Source organism: Bos grunniens, chromosome 22 (assembly GCF_055505025.1).
Source record: "Bos grunniens cultivar Pamir isolate PY7600 chromosome 22, Bosgru_T2T1.0, whole genome shotgun sequence".
Taxonomy (NCBI): Eukaryota; Metazoa; Chordata; class Mammalia; order Artiodactyla; family Bovidae; genus Bos; species Bos grunniens.
The window spans coordinates 17,919,721-17,938,480 of record NC_141186.1 but is presented as its reverse complement, the minus strand read 5'-3'; the positions used below and the strand labels follow the sequence as shown (position 1 = coordinate 17,938,480).

Below are 18,760 nucleotides of genomic sequence, written 5' to 3'. Positions count from 1 at the left end.
TGTCTAGTCAAGGCTATGGTTTTTCCTATGGTCATGTATGGATGTGAGAGTTGGATTGTGAAGAAGGCTGAGCGCCGAAGAATTGATGCTTTTGAACTGTGGTGTTGGAGAAGACTCTTGAGCGTCCCTTGGACTGCAAGGAGATCCAACCAGTCCATTCTGAAGGAGATCAGCCCTGGGATTTCTTTGGAAGGAATGATGCTAAAGCTGAAACTCCAGTACTTTGGCCACCTGATGTGAAGAGTTGACTCATTGGAAAAGACTCTGATGCTGGGAGGGATTGGGGTCAGGAGAAGGGGACGACAGAGGATGAGATGGCTGGATGGCATCACTGACTCAATGGACGTGAGTCTGGGTGAACTCTGGGAGTTGGTGATGAACAGGGAGGCCTGGCGTGCTGTGATTCAAGGGGTCGCAAAGAGTCGGACAGGACTGAGCGACTGAACTGAACTGAACTGAAAGATGAAAAGTTTCTCCACAGTGAGGGGACACCCAGAGAGGTTCACAGAATTACATGGAGAAGAGAAGAGGGAGGAGGGAGATAGAGGTGACCCAAGTTAGATGAGGTGGAATCAAAAGAGAGAGCAAGCTAGCCAGTAATCACTTCCTTATGTGCGCTCCACAGTCTGGATCGCTCAGAGATGTTCACTGAGTTACACAGAGAAGAGAAGAGGGAGGAGGAAACAGAGGTGGCCAGGAAGATAAAGGGGGGAATCAAAAGGATAGAGACAGATCCAGCCAGTAATCAGTTCCCTAAGTGTTCTGCACAGCCCAGAACACACAAGAGATTCACAGAGTTGGGTAGAGAAGAGAAGGGGGAGGGAGGAGATAGAGGCGACCTGGTGGAGAAAAAGGAAAGTCCAAAGGGGGAGAGAGCAGTCAAGACAGTAATCTCGCTCCCAAGTAAAAATGGGTACTGAAGATTGGGTTCTTAAATGTACAAAATTGATAACAACTACCAAAAAGCAAAGATTAAAAATCTAGAGTAGAGGTTGGATTTTCAAAAATACAATATTAAAGAAAAAAAAGTCACAAAAATTATTATATATATATATATGTATGAAGTTTGCTTTAAAAAATAGGGTCTCTCTTTTTTTGTTGCAAAGTAATAGTAGGTTATAAAAATGAAAATTAAAGGAGTAATAGAGGGCTTAAAAATTTTTAATTAAAAAAATAAAGAATGATAGTAAAAATAGTAAAAATATATCTAGGACTTTCTCTGGTGATGTTGTGGGCAGTGTGGGGTCAGTTCATTTTCAGATGGTTCCTTGATCCGGCTTATATTTCTCAAGATCTATAGGTCCCTTCCTATGTAGTTGGTACTAACTACAGGGTCTTAATCTATTGCACCTGTCACTTCCAGGGCGGTTCCTTCTGTTTTAGCTTCTGTTTGCTGGTCTCTTCAGTGTCTAATTTCCACCCTGACACAAGGGGGCGGTGGTGGACCCTTTTTTAGGCTCACTTGTTGAGTCGTGCTGTGGGGAGGGAGGGACACTGCAAACAAATAACACTGGAGTGTGTTCGCAGTGTCTCGGTCACACTGGGTTTGCCCCCACTCACAGTGTGTGTGCTTTCCCTGTCAACACTGCTTAGGCTCTAGGTTGCTCTGTTGGGAACTGTCTGAGGCCGGCCCTGCGTTGTATGCACTTCCCAGGTCTAAGCTGCTCAGGTTCAGGTACTCAGGTAGTCCTCAGAGGCGCAGACTCGGTTGGGCCTGCGTTTTGTGCCCTTCCCAGGTCCAAGCAGCTCAGGTGACCAGGTGTTTGGTGAGCGCGGTTGCTGTGACTTATCGCCTCTCCTGTCCCTGCTGCTCGGTTTTCTGGGTGTACAACCGGCACACCTTCTCAGGCGGATGTTGGCTGTCCAGAATCCCAAGAAGTCTTAGCAACGAAGCCTGCTTGCAGTTTGGTAGATAATGCCTCTCTGGGGCCGCGATTGCCCCCTTCCGGCTCTGGCTGCCTGTCACCAGAGGGGGTTGGTCTGCAGCCTGCTAGCTCTGCTCAGTCGTTGTTCTGAGTGGGCCTGACGGTGTCTTAGGTTAGGGCTTTTCACGTGGTAGCTATCCCACAGTCTGATTTGCTAGCCCGAGTTAGTTCCCTCAGATTGCCTTCAGGGCATTCAGGCCCAGTCCTTACTCTAAGCAATGCAGCCCGTGCCTCCCTGCCCAGCCCCCGCTTGCTAGTGGCAGATGCAGACATCTGCACTGCTTCTCCGCTGGGGGAGTTACCACTGGGCACGTAATCTGTGGGGTTTAATTATTTATTTTTCCTCCTGGTTATGTTGCCCTCTGCGGTTCCAAGGCTCGCCACAGACTCAGCAGTGAGAGTGTTTCCTGGTGTTTGGAAACGTCTCTCTTTTTAAAGACTCCCTTCCCGGGACGGAGCTCTGTCCCTACCTCTTTTGTCTCTCTTTTTGTCTTTTATATTTTTTCCTACCTCCTTTCGAAGACAATGGGCTGCTTTTCTGGGTGCCTGATGTCCTCTGCCGGCATTCAGAAGTTGTTTTGTGGAATTTACTCAGCGTTCAAATGTTCTTTTGATGAATTTGTCGGGGGAGAAAGTGATCTCCCTGTCCTATTCCTCCACCATCTTAGAACCGCCTTCCTGATTCTGTTTCTAAAGCTGCACTGTGGCATAAGCTGGTTCAAACGGCTCCATATCCAGCTGAAACCAGGAAGCCTGGATTCCTACCCCAGCAGCGTCACTAACTAGCTGTGAACCTTAACCTTGTCAAACTTACCTCTCTGGAGCTCAGTGTCCTTCCCTATAAAATGAAGGGACTGGACTAGATGAACACTCACATCCTTCCAGATTTAACAGTGACTATCTGTGAGGATCAACGATGGGATTTGTTTTCTAAGTGCTTTCTCAGAGTAATGACTTTAAGAGGTTGGTCATCATTGACAAAAATGGGCTTGGACTCAGGAATTCTGGGTTTAAGCTTGTCACAGCCATTGATGTGAGGGTTTAGTTTAGCATTAACAGGGTGATTCATGGCACAAGAGGAAGTAGTTAGCTAATGAGTGGTCTCTTCTCCCAGAATTCAAAGTTCAGAAATGCTCAGGTGAAAATAAGGCAGCCACAATCTCAAACACTCATAAGACACTAGTGTCTGAGCCACCAAATACCTTTTCCATTCTCCCAGTGATTCAGCTATAATACTACAAAATGTCAGCACAGTAAGCCTCATTCTTGGGACAGACAATTTAGCTTAATGGTCAAAAGAGCTGAATTTTGACATACTAGATTGAAATCTCAGTTCTACCACTTATCACTTATTATTAACTGACCTTAGGGTAGAGATTTACCTCTTTCAGCCCCAGAGAGGCTTTCAGAAACATGAAGACATCAAGAACATCAGATTCCGCTGAGAAGTCAAAGGAGATGTGGCCTAACAAGTTGTTCTTTGGACTTGGCCACCTGGGTTTGATCCCTGGGCTGGAAAGATCCCCTGGAGGAAGGCATGGCAACCCACTCTAGTATTCTTGCCTGGAGAATCCCAGAGACAGAGGAGCCAGGCAGGCTACAGTCCATGGGGTCTTAAAGAGTAGGACACAACCAGGTGACTAAGCACAGCACAGTATAACATGGTCTTCAATGACTTCAGTAAAGGCTATTTCAGAAGAACTGTTAGGCCTGGCTGAGGATGCTGACGAGTAAGCGAGAGATGAGGAATGCAAAGTGCAAGTAGAGGCTGCCTACTGAGAAAGGCAGGAGAGACACAAGAGCAGTTGCAGGAGGAAACTAAGTGAGAGGGGAGGCTAAGTGTTTAGTTGGTTGGTTTCAAGTTGGGAACGATTCAGGCTTGCTGAAAACCCAATGAGAGGACTTCCCTGCTGGAGCAGTGGATAAGAATCCACCTGCCGTGTTGACGGCCTGAAGGCTGAGTTTTTTCACTCCTCTTATTTTGGCTATTGCTACTCTATAGCCAATGGGATTTGTGGGCTGGACCAGTGGTGACAGGGTTAGAAAAGGAAATGTAGGAATCTGGCTCTCAGAGACAAGGTTTGTAAACTTGCAACAATTTCAAGATTTCCTAGAATAAAATAATTCCCAAATGATTTTGAAATTGGATTTTTGTGTAGATCAAGATTAGGACAAGAATAGGTGTGCCTCTTCAGATACATTTGTGTAATTTAAAGAGTGTCATCAAGCTTTTGGTCTCTCAGTAGCACGTAATTATCCATAGTAGCAGTGTTCTTCCTGAAATCAATACGTTTAAGATCTTTTAGGTGTGTAAACAGTACAGAAGCATTGGTCTTACGTATCTTAAGTACAAACTGTACTTCTTTTGCACATTGGATTAAAGTTATTTCCATCAGCAAAAGTCTGTTTTTAACCAATATTAAAAGATTGTTAGACCAAATGTTTATATTCTTGAAATATATTTCATCGTTGGTTACAGTTTTAAGTGGAAGATGACTGCCTTTTCACAGCCATAAAGTGAATTATAAATGCTATTCCAATTCCAACATTTCTTCAGGAATATATTGAAATACCAACAATAGTTTCAATTAGGTTCTGTAATAAAATATCAGTTCTTTTAGAATGTTAAAAAAAAGAAAAGAAAAGAAAAGAAAAAAATCTGCCTGCCAATGCAGGGGATACAGGTTTAATTCCTGGTCTGAGAAGATTTCCATATGCTGTGGAGGAATGAAACCTGTGTGCCTAGTGACTGTGCTCTGCAACAAGAGAAGCCACCACAATGAGAAGCCCAAGCACTGCAATGAAGAGGAGCCCCTGCTTGCTGCAACTAGAGAAAGCTCGCACACAGCAACGAAGACCCAGTGCAGCCAAAAATATATTAAATTAAAAAATAAAACAAACAAACAAAAAACAGTGCGAGAGAGAGAGAGAGAGGAGAAGCAGAAGTATTTCAACAAGAACAGAGAGAAGAGGTAATTTTCCTGATAAGAGGGCAGGAAGGAGGTAGGAAAAACTGGACTCTATAATACAGGGAAAACCCTTTATTATAAAAGGAAGGAACTATAAAAGGAGGAATAAAATATGTACAAAACCAGGCAGATTTATACATTCGATGTTGGAAGGGTGAGGATTCCCACACAACAGCTTCTATTTTCTCTACAAAAGAAAAGACAAGGTCTTCAGCTAGGCTTGAGCCACTGAGAATTGAGAAGGGTACAAATAATCTCTGTGAAGAACAAGACAAAGAAATAATCACAGAAACAGTAAAAGTGCTAGGCAGTTGTGAGGGCCCACTTGAGGTGTGTGATCTTCCTGAAACTGCAGTGAAACAAATCTGCCTGGATAAACTACCATCTTATGACTAGCAACATTTAGGGAAGGATTAGAAGTTTTCTAAAGACTCTAAGCCAGTGCTTAAGGCCTGACTGTTAAATCCCGACTATAAGTTGTCCACTGGAACAATTTATCTTTAGAAGAAAAACTTCTGACAAGTAACCAGAGTTATTAAGCTAGAAGCAGAAATATACAGAAACAAGTAGTGAACCAGAAATCTTTATCTTGAGATGCATGAATTATTACTTTCTTAAGTCAGTAAGCACAAATATTCTTTGGTTTGCAAATCAATTGTATAGAACCATAATTTATCAGGTTAAAGTACATGACTATTTAGTGATGACAAGAACTCACTTATGTGATGCTTCCCAGGCTTCTTCTTCTTCTAGAAGATCTCTTATGATGTCTGAACTGGAACTAAAAGGATATGTAAGTCAATACTGCCTGATAAAAAACAAAAAGACTGTGCTTCCATTTATATAAAATTCTAAAAAATGCAACCTAATCTAAGGCGACAGAAAGCAAATCAGCAGACCAGTGGTTTCTGCGGGGATGGGCAAGGAGGGACTACAAAACGGCACGAGAAAACTTTGAAAATGATGGACAGGTCATCATCATCTTCCTTGAGTAGATGACATCACAGTACATATGTGACAAACTCATCAAATTGTGTGCTTTAAATATTTGCAGTTTAAAATGTCTATTGACAGAAGAATATATAAAGAAGATGTGGTATATATATACAATGGAATATTACTTAGCTACTAAAAAGAATGAAACCATGCCATTTGTAGCAACATGGATGGATCTAGAGAGTGTCATACTGAGAAAAATAAGTCAGACAGAGAAGAAACACCGTATGACGTCCCTTATATGTGGAATCTAAAAGGGAATGATATAAATGAACTTACTTACAAAACAGAAACATATTTAGAGACTTCAGAAAGGAGCTTATGGTTGCTGGGGAGAAGGATGGGGGAAAGGGATAATTATGGAGTTTGGGATGGACATGTACACACTGCTATATTTAAAATGGATAACCAGCAAGGACCTACTGTACAGCACATGGAACTCTGTTCAATGTTATGAGGCAGTCTGGATGAAAGAGAAGTTTGGGGTACACATATTTGTATGGTTGAGTCCCTTGCCATTTACCTGAAACTATCACAACATTGCTTGTTAATAGGCTATATCCCAATAAAAAATAAAAAGTTAACAAACAAATAAAATAAGTAAATATTTGCAGTTTATTATACATCAAATCAATGAAGCTGTGTTAAAAAAAACTTAATTAGTAATAATAATGAAAATAATCACTAAAGCTTAAATAAATCCCTTAATAAAAAACCTGAATTCAAATGGAATATAATCATGATCCTTTTCAATTTCAATTTATGGTAACCAAAGATCAAAGTATGTTTTAAAAATTGTATTTTAATGATGAAATTCAGAAGAGATATTAAGTTCCTTAGTGGCTGTTAGTCCCTTTGTAACCAAATAAAGTACAATGTAATTAATTTGAACTATACTTAAGTAATCAAATAAAGTATAATTAATTTGAACTGTACTTATACTGTAATTTGTTATAACGCAACCTAAAGTGCTGTGTAATCTTTGATCTGTGCAGAGAGGCCGAATCAATAGAGTAGAGAGGGCATGTATTATTTCTTTAAAAGAAAAATGCTTTGAGGCTTTAAGCCTACCAAATATATATAAGATGTACATGAATATAAAAAAAGCATTTCTTTAGACATCCAAGACACAGAATGTCATGGGCATTGTATGAGACAAATTAGAAATAGTCATCACAATCCTCAGGGTAGAGAAGGTTCAAACAAAGGAATAACTCTCTCTCAGGCAAGACACAACAGGTGTGGAACACAACAGTGCCAGTCTTATTTCTAGTGATATTCTCACAGATAACAAAAAGTTTAAAACTTATGAAGATTTAAAGTGCCAATGAATCAGTCTCAACCACTTCTGACAAACTGCTTTGAAGCAGTGTTTGCCTATGACTCCTGAACGAAAAAAAAAAAGGGCAACAGTCAATAAACACAGCTCTGTACCAAATATTTTACTCAAGGGGTTTCCCCAATTCAGAAGACACTCAAGGAGCTACACACAGGGCGCCCCTGACTGTCATTTGTCACCGAGCACTATCCCCCGACCAATTCCCACCCACTAGGTGGCAAAATTGCTCCTACTGAGAACTCATGAGCCCGAGGAAATGGGGGAAAGGGGTGGTCATACAGCTGTGGGTCCTTGTAGGTCTCACATCACTAGAAAAACAGTAAAGTCGGCTACTTGCTGACATCCTCTTCCCAATACACACATACAATTTTTTTTTAACAGGAAGATTACAAAGCATCCCCACTATTCCAGCTAAGTAAGCAGGATGGCCAAGCCAGTCAAATAACATACTAGTTTGTGATCAATTTACTTCTGGGCTTTCAAATTACCAGCATAACTGATTTGTTGAAGGAAAATATCTGCAGTGTATTAATGACACAAACCTAATAGGTTTTTGCTACACTACCTCAGTGAGAACAGATGGTGGAGGAGGCATACAAAACACACATCTCAGAAGTGCTCTACAATCTCTTTTTCCTCTCCTACTTTATGACCACCGACCAACGTCATGCACGGCTCCTTGAATCCCTCAATTCTCATACCTTTCCTTCTATTCCAGCTTGTCACTAACCTGATAATAGCCAAATCACTAAACTGAATGATACAAAATTTGGGAGGTCTGACTTTTACGTAAAATGAAGTTTCAGCATATTTTGCTGTATCTGCTGCTTCAAGTCAAGTCACCACTACTAAGAAACTGTGAGTTGATGCTGACTAATACAATACCAGACAGAAATGTCCATTCCTTTTGAAGAAAATGTGCATGCATGCTCATTCAGTTCAGTTCAGTCATTCACTCCTCATTCACTCACTCAGTCATTCACTCCTGTCCAACTCTTTGCAACCCCATGTACTACAGCCCACCAGGCTCTTCTGTCCATGGAATTTTTCAGGCAAGAATACTGTAATGGGTTGCCATTTCCTACTCCAGGCGATGTTCCTGACCCAGGTATTGAACCCATATTTCCTAGCATTGGCAGGTGGATTCTTTACCACTGTGCCACCTGGGAAGCCCCTTAAAGTAATGTAGTTATTATGTTCTACTCAAAAGCCACATTCCTGAAATTAAACACAAAGTTTCACAAACAGGATTTTACAAAGAGACTACTGGGTAAAACAGGCAGTGTTACTAAAATGACCACTTCCAGATCTCCTCCTTGTGGAGAGTAGTAATTAGTACCTTTGAAATCTTAGTCATTTTAAAATGGCTTGAAGATCAAAAATTCCTTTCACGTACTTTCAAGATATCTAAACAACCCTCCATAAGAGAAAATAACTACTCACTCTGGTATACCAAGAGTCAGGGCATGCACAAGCCTATAAAGCTGTAGTTCTTAATTCTTAGACAAGAAATTTTTTCAGAGTAAACTTCAGATTCCCTACAATTTGAATTTTAAACAGTCCAATAGATCATGATTTAAGAAGCCAGATGAATGTGGAGTCTGGAACTTGAAAGTTACAGCTCACTGTGAAAGGGTATTCAAATCACACTCTCTGATGTCACCATCCAGACAAGGATAGAGTGGATATGATTATACAAACTAATACATAGACAAAGATTCACAGGCAAAAAATATGAATCCTGAATTCTATGGACTCCCACCCCCTATTTGGGAAGAGCCTAGTAGATCTATTTGAAACACCCACACTTAATTTTTCATAATTTTTCTTTAGACTTCATTTTCAGCTCAAACTTTCAAAAGTGTAAGCTTAGCTATTTTTTGTTTGCTGGCTGGTGGTTGATCTTTGTCCTAGTTGGTCTTCCTATAATTTATTCTTGTCATTCTCTGATCAAAAGTAGTGGCATAACATCTTACCAGGTGAAGGAAATAATTTCTTTGCTTATTTTTCTTGCAGCATCTTATCTCATTCTACCAGTGAAGATTTTACACCAAAGCTGAAAAGTGACATACCAAATACCTCTGGCAAAAGTATGACTGGTCATACTACACAGAATAAAAAAAGTCACAGATTTACGTATTAGACAAAGTTAAGGTTTCAGTCCTATTTCTGTCACTTAGCTTGTAATCCTGGGCAAGTTACTTAATCTTTCCTCATTATCCTGGTCTCTAAAGTCAGGATCAAAAAATATATAGTTTCAACTCTTTGCGACCCCTTGAAATACAGCCCACCAGGCTCCTCTGTCCAAGGAATTCTCCAGGCAAGAATACTGGAGTTGATTTCCATTCCCTTCTTCAGGGGATCTTCCTAACCCAGGGACTGAACTCAGGTCTCCTTCATTGCAGGCAGATTCTTTACCAACTGAGCCACCAGGGAAGCCCATATATAGTTCACAGGAATATTATAAAGATTAATCAGTACTATAAAGATTAATCAATCACAGGAATACTATAAAGATTAAAATATTATAAAGATTAATACATAGAATGTTCAGTATACAGCTTGGCACATAGTAAGTGTTCAATAAATACTGCATCCATTTTCATAAACCAGATGTGGGTCTGAATTACGTAAATAACTGCCTCAGCACCATGCTTCAATTTGCCCTAGGAGACCAGATAACCATGCGCTGTTTTAATCTTTGTTTTGTTTTTTTTTAATCTTTGATTTTTACTGTTTCTATGACATCAGGGTGCAAATTCATCAAAAGTTGATGTTTATCCACCATGGCAGGTACACAAGGTACTGTGGGGTAGATAAAATGCAAACATCTGCTATAAAAGTCCTGTGGATTAAAGATTAATTACAAGTGGAATTTTTCTATTATCTAATAGCTGCTCTCCCTCAATTCCCGCCTCCCGCTCCTAGTCTCTGCTTATAATTGTGGCATTAATTTGAGCATGGTTGAGTACATTCAACTAAAACAAAAACAAAAACCTCTTTAAGGGCCAGTCACTGGAGGACCAACGAACAGCATAAAAGCCCACCAGACAAGAGAACTTAAATAAATACTACCAGCTCTATGAATCCTTTCTCAGACCCCCTTTTCAAATAATCTGTTCTGTAGGGTAAGCAACGGCTTATGTGCTGAATATTTTAGCAGTTGGCTGACAATATTAGAATAGTAAACATTCTAGGTTGAAAAAAAATCACTCAGTGACAAAACCAAAAACTACCATTTTGTTAGCAACTATTACTACTTCTACAAATCATTGTGATGACTAGATTATATAATTAGCTTTAATTCATATTAGAACCATAGATTTCTCTCCAACTGACAGGTGGACAAAGGTTCAGATAAATTAAAGAGAAAAGAGGGATGTTTTCATGCTCTCCACTAGATCTAGAAAAAGATAAAATGAAGACAGCTTCAAATTCAGATACAAGAAAAAGAGAATACCAAAAAGAATTTATTTATCATGAAATACATGGAGAATCCTTAATAAGAGATGAAACCAAACCATAACTAAATTTACGTTCAATTTACAAAGACTTTGCAATCTTTAATCACCTCATTTGCTTTTCAGAATCACCCAGGGAGAATGGCAGGGCACCAACACTATCATTCCATTTTATCAACAAGGAAACTGAACCCCAGGGACAATGATTCAATAATCTACTATGTGCCAGGCATCCTGCTAAAGGAACAAAGCCATGACTGAGCTGATGAACAAAGAAGATGCACAACTAGGTACAGGGATCTGATGGACACATGTAAATTTCAAGGACTTGCTGTCATAGTATCTGAGGAGAAGATAACACTGCCCTAGAACAATGCCCGAAGGACTGTAGATCTCATGTACCATTCAGTTTAAGTTCTTTTGAAAATGCAAAAGGTAGGGGAAAATGATTCCAGGTTCCTACATTTTCCCTAGAAACTTTCAACAATCAAAATTCACCACCTGGAACAAGATGAACCATTTAACTTTCAAGGGTATTCTGAAGTTCAGAAATGTTCCCAGGGTAGGCGGTGGGGGTGGGGAGCTTCAGGGGGAAGGCTGTAATAAAATACAAAACAGTAATGCATATTAGTGGAAAAAGTGTATTATGCAGCAACAAAAATGTGTACTTTGTGGCAACATTAAATTCATTCTACAACACATTATTACAGTTAAAAATGAAACGTGTTAACCTTTCAAAGCAATTAAAAAAATTTTTTAATAGCAAAGCTATCACTGAATTACAGTAAGATACTTCTTAGGATCAGTTACTTTGATAATGTTTTCCTTAGATACTGTTTTCTCTTAATTCGAACAGAACCTATTCAACAGTTTTCCTAATAATCCCAAGGCCTCCTAAATTACAAAATCCCATTACCATATTTGTCTTACCTTACTGCCTGCATCACCAAACTTCATTAACCAGTTTATAATAATGACACTGATAAAGATGATGATTTCCAAAACTTTATTGTAAAGTACTTACTCTTTTTTTTTTGCTAGAATAGATTAATAATCTTTGCATGTTCCAAAATCAAAATGACATAAGAATATGTACACTGAGAGGTCTCACTTCCTCCTCTGTCTCCTGCCAATTTGTTCCCCTCTATTTTCAACAAATAATCACTTAATAGTTTGTTTTTTTTTTCTTCTGATGTTTCTTTATGCAAAACCAAACAAACATAAGTATATCCAGTTCCTCTCCTTTTAGAAAAGAAACAAAATGCTATCTATGCCATTCTGAGTTCTGCTCTTTTCACTTACAAACATACCCTGGAAATCTCTCCACGTCAGCATGCAGAGATTTTCCTTTTAGAACTATCACATAGGATCTCATTGTGTGGATGTACTGGAGTTAAATCAATCAGTCCCCAATGATGAATACTCAAAGGGGTTTCCAGCCTTCTGTTATAATAAACAATGACTTAATGAATAACCCTGCATGTAGTCATTTGTATGCTGCAAGTGTACCCATAGCACAAATTCATGAGAATACTGCGTAGAAGGCCAAACAACAGGACCTTTGGTTGATCTCACCAGATTCCTCTTCTTAGGGACTGTATTATGCAGCACTTCAACCAGTAATAAGTGAGAATTTGTGTTTCCCCAAAGCCTTACTGCAGAGTCTATTATCAGCAAATGTTAAGTTGTCTGCCAACCTTAAAACACAATCCCAGAAAAACAAACAACTCAATCAAAAAGTGGGCAAAGGATATAAACATATTTCTTGAAAGAAGACATACAGATGGCTATTAAACACTAGAAAAGATGTTCAACATCATTCATTATCAGAGAAATGCAAATCAACCTACAATGAGATATCACCTCACACTGGTCAGAATGGCCATCATCAAAGAATCCAAAAACAACAAATGCTGGAAAGGGTGTGGAGAAAAGGGAACCTTCTTGTACTTCTTGTACTATTGGTGGAAATGTAAACTGGTAACAGCTACTATGGAAGACAGTATGGAGATTCCTTAAAAAACTAGGAATAAAACTACTATATGACCCAACAATCCCACTACTAGGCATACACTTTGAGGAAACCAAAATTGAAAAAGACACATGTACCCCAATGTTCACTGCAGCACTATTTACAATAGCTAGGACATGGAAACAACTTAGATGACCATCAACAGATGAATGGATAAAGAAGCTGTGGTACATATACATATATATATATATACACACATATATATACACACACACACACACACATACACACACACACATATATGGAATCTAGAAAGATGGTACTGATGAACCTATTTGCAGGGCAGCAATGGAGACACAGACATGGAGAATAGACTTAAATGGACACAAGCGGTGGGAGGAAGGAGAGGGTGGGACGAACGGAGAAAGTAGCACGGAAACATATACACTACCATATGTAAAATAGATAGCCAATGGGAATTTGCTGTATGACTCACGGAACTCAAACCAGGGCTCTGCAACAACCTAGAGTGGTGGAGAGGAGTGGGAGGTGGGAGGGAGGAGCCAGAGGGAGGGGACATATGTATACCTATGGCTGATTCATGTCGATGTATAGCAGAAATACAATTTTGTAAACTAATTATCCTTCAATTAAAAATAAATTTTAAAAATTAAAAAAAAAAGATGTTTGCCAACCTAACATGTAAGAAATGGATATAATTTGTATTACTCTTTGGGCAAACTGTCTGTTCAAGACTTTTGCCCATTTTTCTTTTTTGAGTTTGTGGTCCTTTCTTTCTCAGTCTCTAGGTGCTCAAAAAGAATATAAAAATCTTGTATGTTTTTTAAAAGTTTCTACTAAACCTCTATACATGAGAAGATAATACATTAGCATGGCTTCTTTCATTGTCAAAAACATTTCTAAGTTAGTCTTTGAAAGTTATACGTTTGAAGTTTTTCTTAGCTGATGAATAAGAATTCCAGAGCAAGCATCTACTCTATGGGCAATCCTCACTATCAGGTGATGCTACAGAACTTAGGATCAAAATGTTCTGTTTCCCACTCTCAGAGACTCACACCTCAAACTGCCTACCTGCCAACCCACCCCCACTCCCAGCTGGTGGAACTGCCTCAACCATATTAAGAAGATAAAAGCAGGGGAGTTCCCTGGTGGCATAGTGGTTAGGACTCTGGGCTTTCACTGCCAAAGCTGGGGTTCAACACTTTGCTGATGAACTGAGATAGAAGCCATGCAGTGCAGCCAAAAATTTTAAAAAGGGAAGGGGGACAGATAAAAGCAATCTGGCTGGAACTTGCTGTATCTGCATCTGAACCTATCCTGTTTTCCTCGCTGTTTCTATGGGTGAATCAACCCTGCTCCTAACAAAGGCCGACCCTTCCACTTGCTCCCACCTCATGCCCTCTCAGGACTTTACTCAGGCAACTGGCTCCCACTCCTCATCACTGTCCCCTTCTCAGCCACACATTCCCATTGAGTCCTCTGTGGTTCCTCCACACCCAGGCCTAATCTCCACCACCCTGCACAGCAAAGTTCCTGAGAGCTGGCAGTAGTCATCCCTAAGATTCCCCTCAATGTACACGAGTCAGGCTTCCAGGGAACCCTTCACTCGAGACCACTGCCAAGACCTTCATGCTGCCCAAGCCCACAGTCCCTGCTCCAGTTTTGTCTTATTTGGCTTCTCATCTGCTTCCTTCTGTCAGCTTCCATGGCATCACCATGTCCTAGCTCTTTTCATCCCCCACTAGTCTTTTTCTCCCTGAATCTCTCTTGCTCAGTCTTTTCTAAACGCTTCTGCTCTCTAAGTCAGAGTGAGGGAGGGTTCAGTCTGCAGTTCCTTTTTCTTTTTCTGCACACCTGCACTGTTGGCTCTCAGCCAATACCCTGCCTTTATGTGTATCTTGAACCCTGATTTTTTTCCCTTACTCCACCTCCTTGTTTATCTCTACTTGGTTATCTCAAAAGCCCAAAACAAAACCCCTGATTACCAACACTCCCTCCACCCCAACCTCTGGACAAACTTTCTCCTACCTTTTCTCAAATTTCCCATTTTACTTAGTAAGGACCACCATCCACCCAGCTGCCAAAGCCAACATGTAGGATTCATTCTCAAGGCTGAGCTTTTCCTGTCTTAAACCACCTACACATTCTGTCTATCCAATCTCCAAAATATAGGCCCAATCCCACCTATTTCTAATTTGACTATGATTGTCCCAATCCACTCTACCATGAACCTTGGAATGGACTGGAAAAAGCCTAACTGGTCTCCCTGCTGCCACTTGTTTCACCTCTAATCCCCATCCACTCTTCACAGCATCTAGAGTCATTCTTTTAAACCATAGAAACCAGACCACATTGTATTTGATCAATACTGATAAATCAAGTTGATCCCCACAATTTATAGATTGAATTTAACCTCAACCAAAATTCCAGCAGAATTTTTCTTTCTTTTTTAGCATCTACTAAGTTGATTTTATTGGAAAAGACCCTGATGCTGGGAGGGATTGGGGGCAGGAGGAGAAGGGAACGACAGAGGATGAGATAGCTGGATAGCATCACTGACTCAATGGACGTGAGTCTGAGTGAAGTCCGGGAGTTGGTGATGGACAGGGAGGCCTGGCGTGCTGCGATTCATGGGGTCGCAAAGAGTCGGACACGACTGAGTGACTGAACTGAACTGAACTGAAGTTGATTTTAAAGTTTATATAGAGATGCGAAAGGACGTGGAATAGCCAAAACAATTCTTAAGCCCATGGCAGCACCTTTGGCCTCCAGCATCAATCATCTCACTGATGAAAGTGTGTGACAACAAATAGCATCTTTTTTTATGTGGCAAGAAAAGGGTTAGGAAATATAATATTAAAGAGAGAATCATACCTTTTTAGGTCAATCACTTTAAATTCTCATAAAAACTAAAGAAAAGTACTGCATAGTTTTTTTTCAAGGAACAAAAATTAGGTTAATTCTAAACATTGGAGTCTGTTTGGCCCTATGAAAAAAATTCAATTTCAAAATACAATCAAACATATGTGCTTATGTTTAACTTAAGGGAAAAAAAGAAAAAGAAAAATGACATCAACTGTGAGAGTCTAATGCAAGGAAAAAATTTTTTTAATTAGCAAAATTTCCACAGCTACAATTAGATACTGAATCAAAATCTGAAGTTAAGGGACAGAGGGACAAAATCATGATGCTTCATTTTGTTCTGACTCAACTATCAGCAGCATAAAGGACTGACATAAACAAAATCCCAGTACTACAAGACAAGGAGATCATATAGTAACAGGTTACAATACTCAGTCTTATAAGGAGAAACCAATTATAAGACAATATCTCAAAGACAAAAATTTCCTCTACATTTAAAAAGCATTCATTTGATTACAAGTTTCTTTGCTAGTAAGAGGTGGAGTGTGAAGCTCGTGACGGAAGCAGCATGTCCTCCGCACGGCCAGGCCAACCTCTACGTCATCTACCCGGCTGCCCACCCTGAGGGCCCATGTTCAACTGTGCAAACATGGGGTGTCCGGCCAATACCAACCACCAAATCATAGAAACCCAGTATCATGTCAAAGTTCAGGCCATAAAACTCTAGTCTTACAATCTGTTCAGGGAGGAGGAGAATTTTATACTGCAGGATTTTAGGCAGTGGACACTGAACTGCTCTGTGTCTCAGTTCCCACAAAAATGAGATATCAGACCAAATGATATAGTATATAAGAATTACCCCCCAACTGTATTTACTCCAAACTTTAATGCTGCTACATTAATTTAATTTTTTATTGTATTATTACCCATACTCCAATAACAAGACGTAAATAGCTCTAACAAAACGTGCTTACCAGGGCAAGGTAAGCATAGTAAAAAGCACATATTAATGAAATCTTAAGGCTGCTACAACTGAATTCGGAAGAATTACCTAAAACAAATACCAAGCCTCTGCATTTGAGGCCCATCATATTTTAATGCCTGACTCTGAGATACAAGAACAATGTGTACTACTTATGTGGTAAAATCAATAGGAGTAAGCGAAATCAGCAATTCAATATGTACCCATGTTCTAGAATGTGACTATTTGTGTGGAAGTAGAGAGAAGAAGGGAAGAAGTGCAAATTAACATTGCATGTCCTTCTTATGGGGCTACTATATAATCCACCATCTAAACCCAGACACTGGGAGAGTGATACAGAATACTTCTAATAGACACCAAGAGAAGTGGAAATCAGCTGCTCTCAGAGAAACCAGAACACATGGCCACTCTGTGTCTAACTCATATTTTAAATAATTCCCTTAAAGTGCTATTCTACTAACGAAGGATCAGTGGTGCCCAAGATAAAAATTCTGACGCAACTCATGCTATAATGGGCAGAAATCTGGACTGAGAATTACTGACCTCACCTCTATTCAGTGAATGACTTGAGGTAAGTCACATCGCCTCTCTAGGCCTCCGTTTTCTTACCTGTGATATGAAGCTACTATATTGAGTGATTTGTCAATGTACCTTTGAAATTGAAAATGTTTGTATTTTTATCCTAACGTGCCTTTTTCCCAGGTTCCAAAGGTCTCCAAGGAGATCTCATAACATCTGTTCTGATGATTTAAAGGCACCGATGGTATAAAATAAGAAAGCAGGATAAACGCTCTGACTTTAATTTTCAAGTTGACTATAACAAATTGTAAACTTGATCAATTCACTGAAAAACAAAATTCCAATAACTTGATGTGAGCATTACATATCATTTCTAGTCCATCCAATTTCATTCACCAGAACAAGGCCAAAGGACTCTGATTCTGACATTTTGTTTTAAACTAGAGAAAGCTCCTAACTGGCTGCCTGTATTTGGGGGATCTTGGAGTGCTGATCCAAAGTAATTATTGATTGCATGTCTAACATTTAGAAGGAAATGGTAGTTCCTTCAAGGCCTCATACTTACTCTGCACCAAGCATTCTGAAAAATACACTCTTATCTACTCCTCTTTTTTTTTTTTAATGAAGAACTAAATTCTGAACAGGTCAAGATTATACTGGAGTTTTATGAATCAAGTCAAACACACACAGAAGTATATGAGACAAGAATTCCTCTATACTTTAAAAAATGTCTGAAAAACTAAAAAAGGAAACACACTTTAAAAAACTTCAACCTTAAGCAAACTGCAAGTATTACTGTGTTATGCCAACTCAAACTCTCAGCATTACAGTCATCATACTAAACGCCAGGTGATACTCAGATACTGTGTAAGCTATGACATGAATGCATCATGTGATAAGTGTGAAACCTGGAAGGAACTGCCAATTTCTACAAGCAACTTAGATACACAAGTTATCATCCATTGTGGAATTGTAAAACTCTCTCCTCAGACAGAAAACTATAGGCACAAAGCAGTTTTATAGAGGATCTTTATACTACGGCAGTTCATGAATTTGGGGAAAACAGAGAATATTTGCCACCTAGGACTGACTCAGAATGCTGAAAACACATGAATGTATTATAAAACAAAAATGTAAAAGGCTACTACAAAGAAGTCCATCAGATCATCCAATGAAAATGCATGATAAAAAAAAAAAAACAAACCCAAAAGGTGTCAACAGGAAGTGTCTGAGAGTAGAAGAAAACCTCATTATGTAACAGCAAATATCCTTTGCCAGTGAAAACTGGAGAAAAGATAAAAACTATCTGTACTTTCACACTGTTCCAGGAGGATCACTATTCAAATCACTTGTACAAGTATATATTCACTAATAAAAAATGGTAACTGAAGAAGACGAGGTCTGTTGTAAATCATCCATGTTTTCTCTTCTGATGAAATGTAAAGGCTGGGTGGGCTACATCCTCTGAGGAAAATCACTCTATAAAGTAAAAACATTAGTACAAGAAAGCAAAGCTGGTAAAACAAGTATGACAATAGGAAGGAAAACAGAAATCTTCTTTCATGCTTCATTTTACTTCCTTAACCTTTCCTGTGCCAGGATTCCAATCAGGACACCACATTACATTTAGTGGCCAGGTCTCCTTAGGTGCCTCTAGATGGTGACAATCTCTCGGACTTTCCTTGTTTGTGATGACCCTGACAATTTTGAGGCA

General features: G+C 39.5%; 1 protein-coding gene across 15 annotated transcripts in view; it reads right to left on the bottom strand.

Moving 5' to 3' along the window:
• Positions 1-18,760, bottom strand: part of RAD18 (RAD18 E3 ubiquitin protein ligase) — a 111,923-nt gene that overhangs the window by 12,093 nt on the left and 81,070 nt on the right. For 7 of the 15 annotated variants that reach the window (XM_086366591.1, XM_086366595.1, XM_086366599.1 and 4 more), the window contains one exon: positions 5,613-5,675. The exons of 4 other annotated variants lie outside the window; for them this stretch is intronic. In XM_086366591.1, coding sequence (XP_086222717.1) covers positions 5,613-5,675 — 63 coding nt within the window. Of the gene's footprint in view, positions 1-2,409; positions 5,082-5,612; positions 5,676-10,670; positions 11,288-18,760 lie in introns of those variants that run through there. 4 more of the 15 variants (XM_086366592.1, XM_086366596.1, XM_086366594.1 and 1 more) reach the window with 2 other exon arrangements.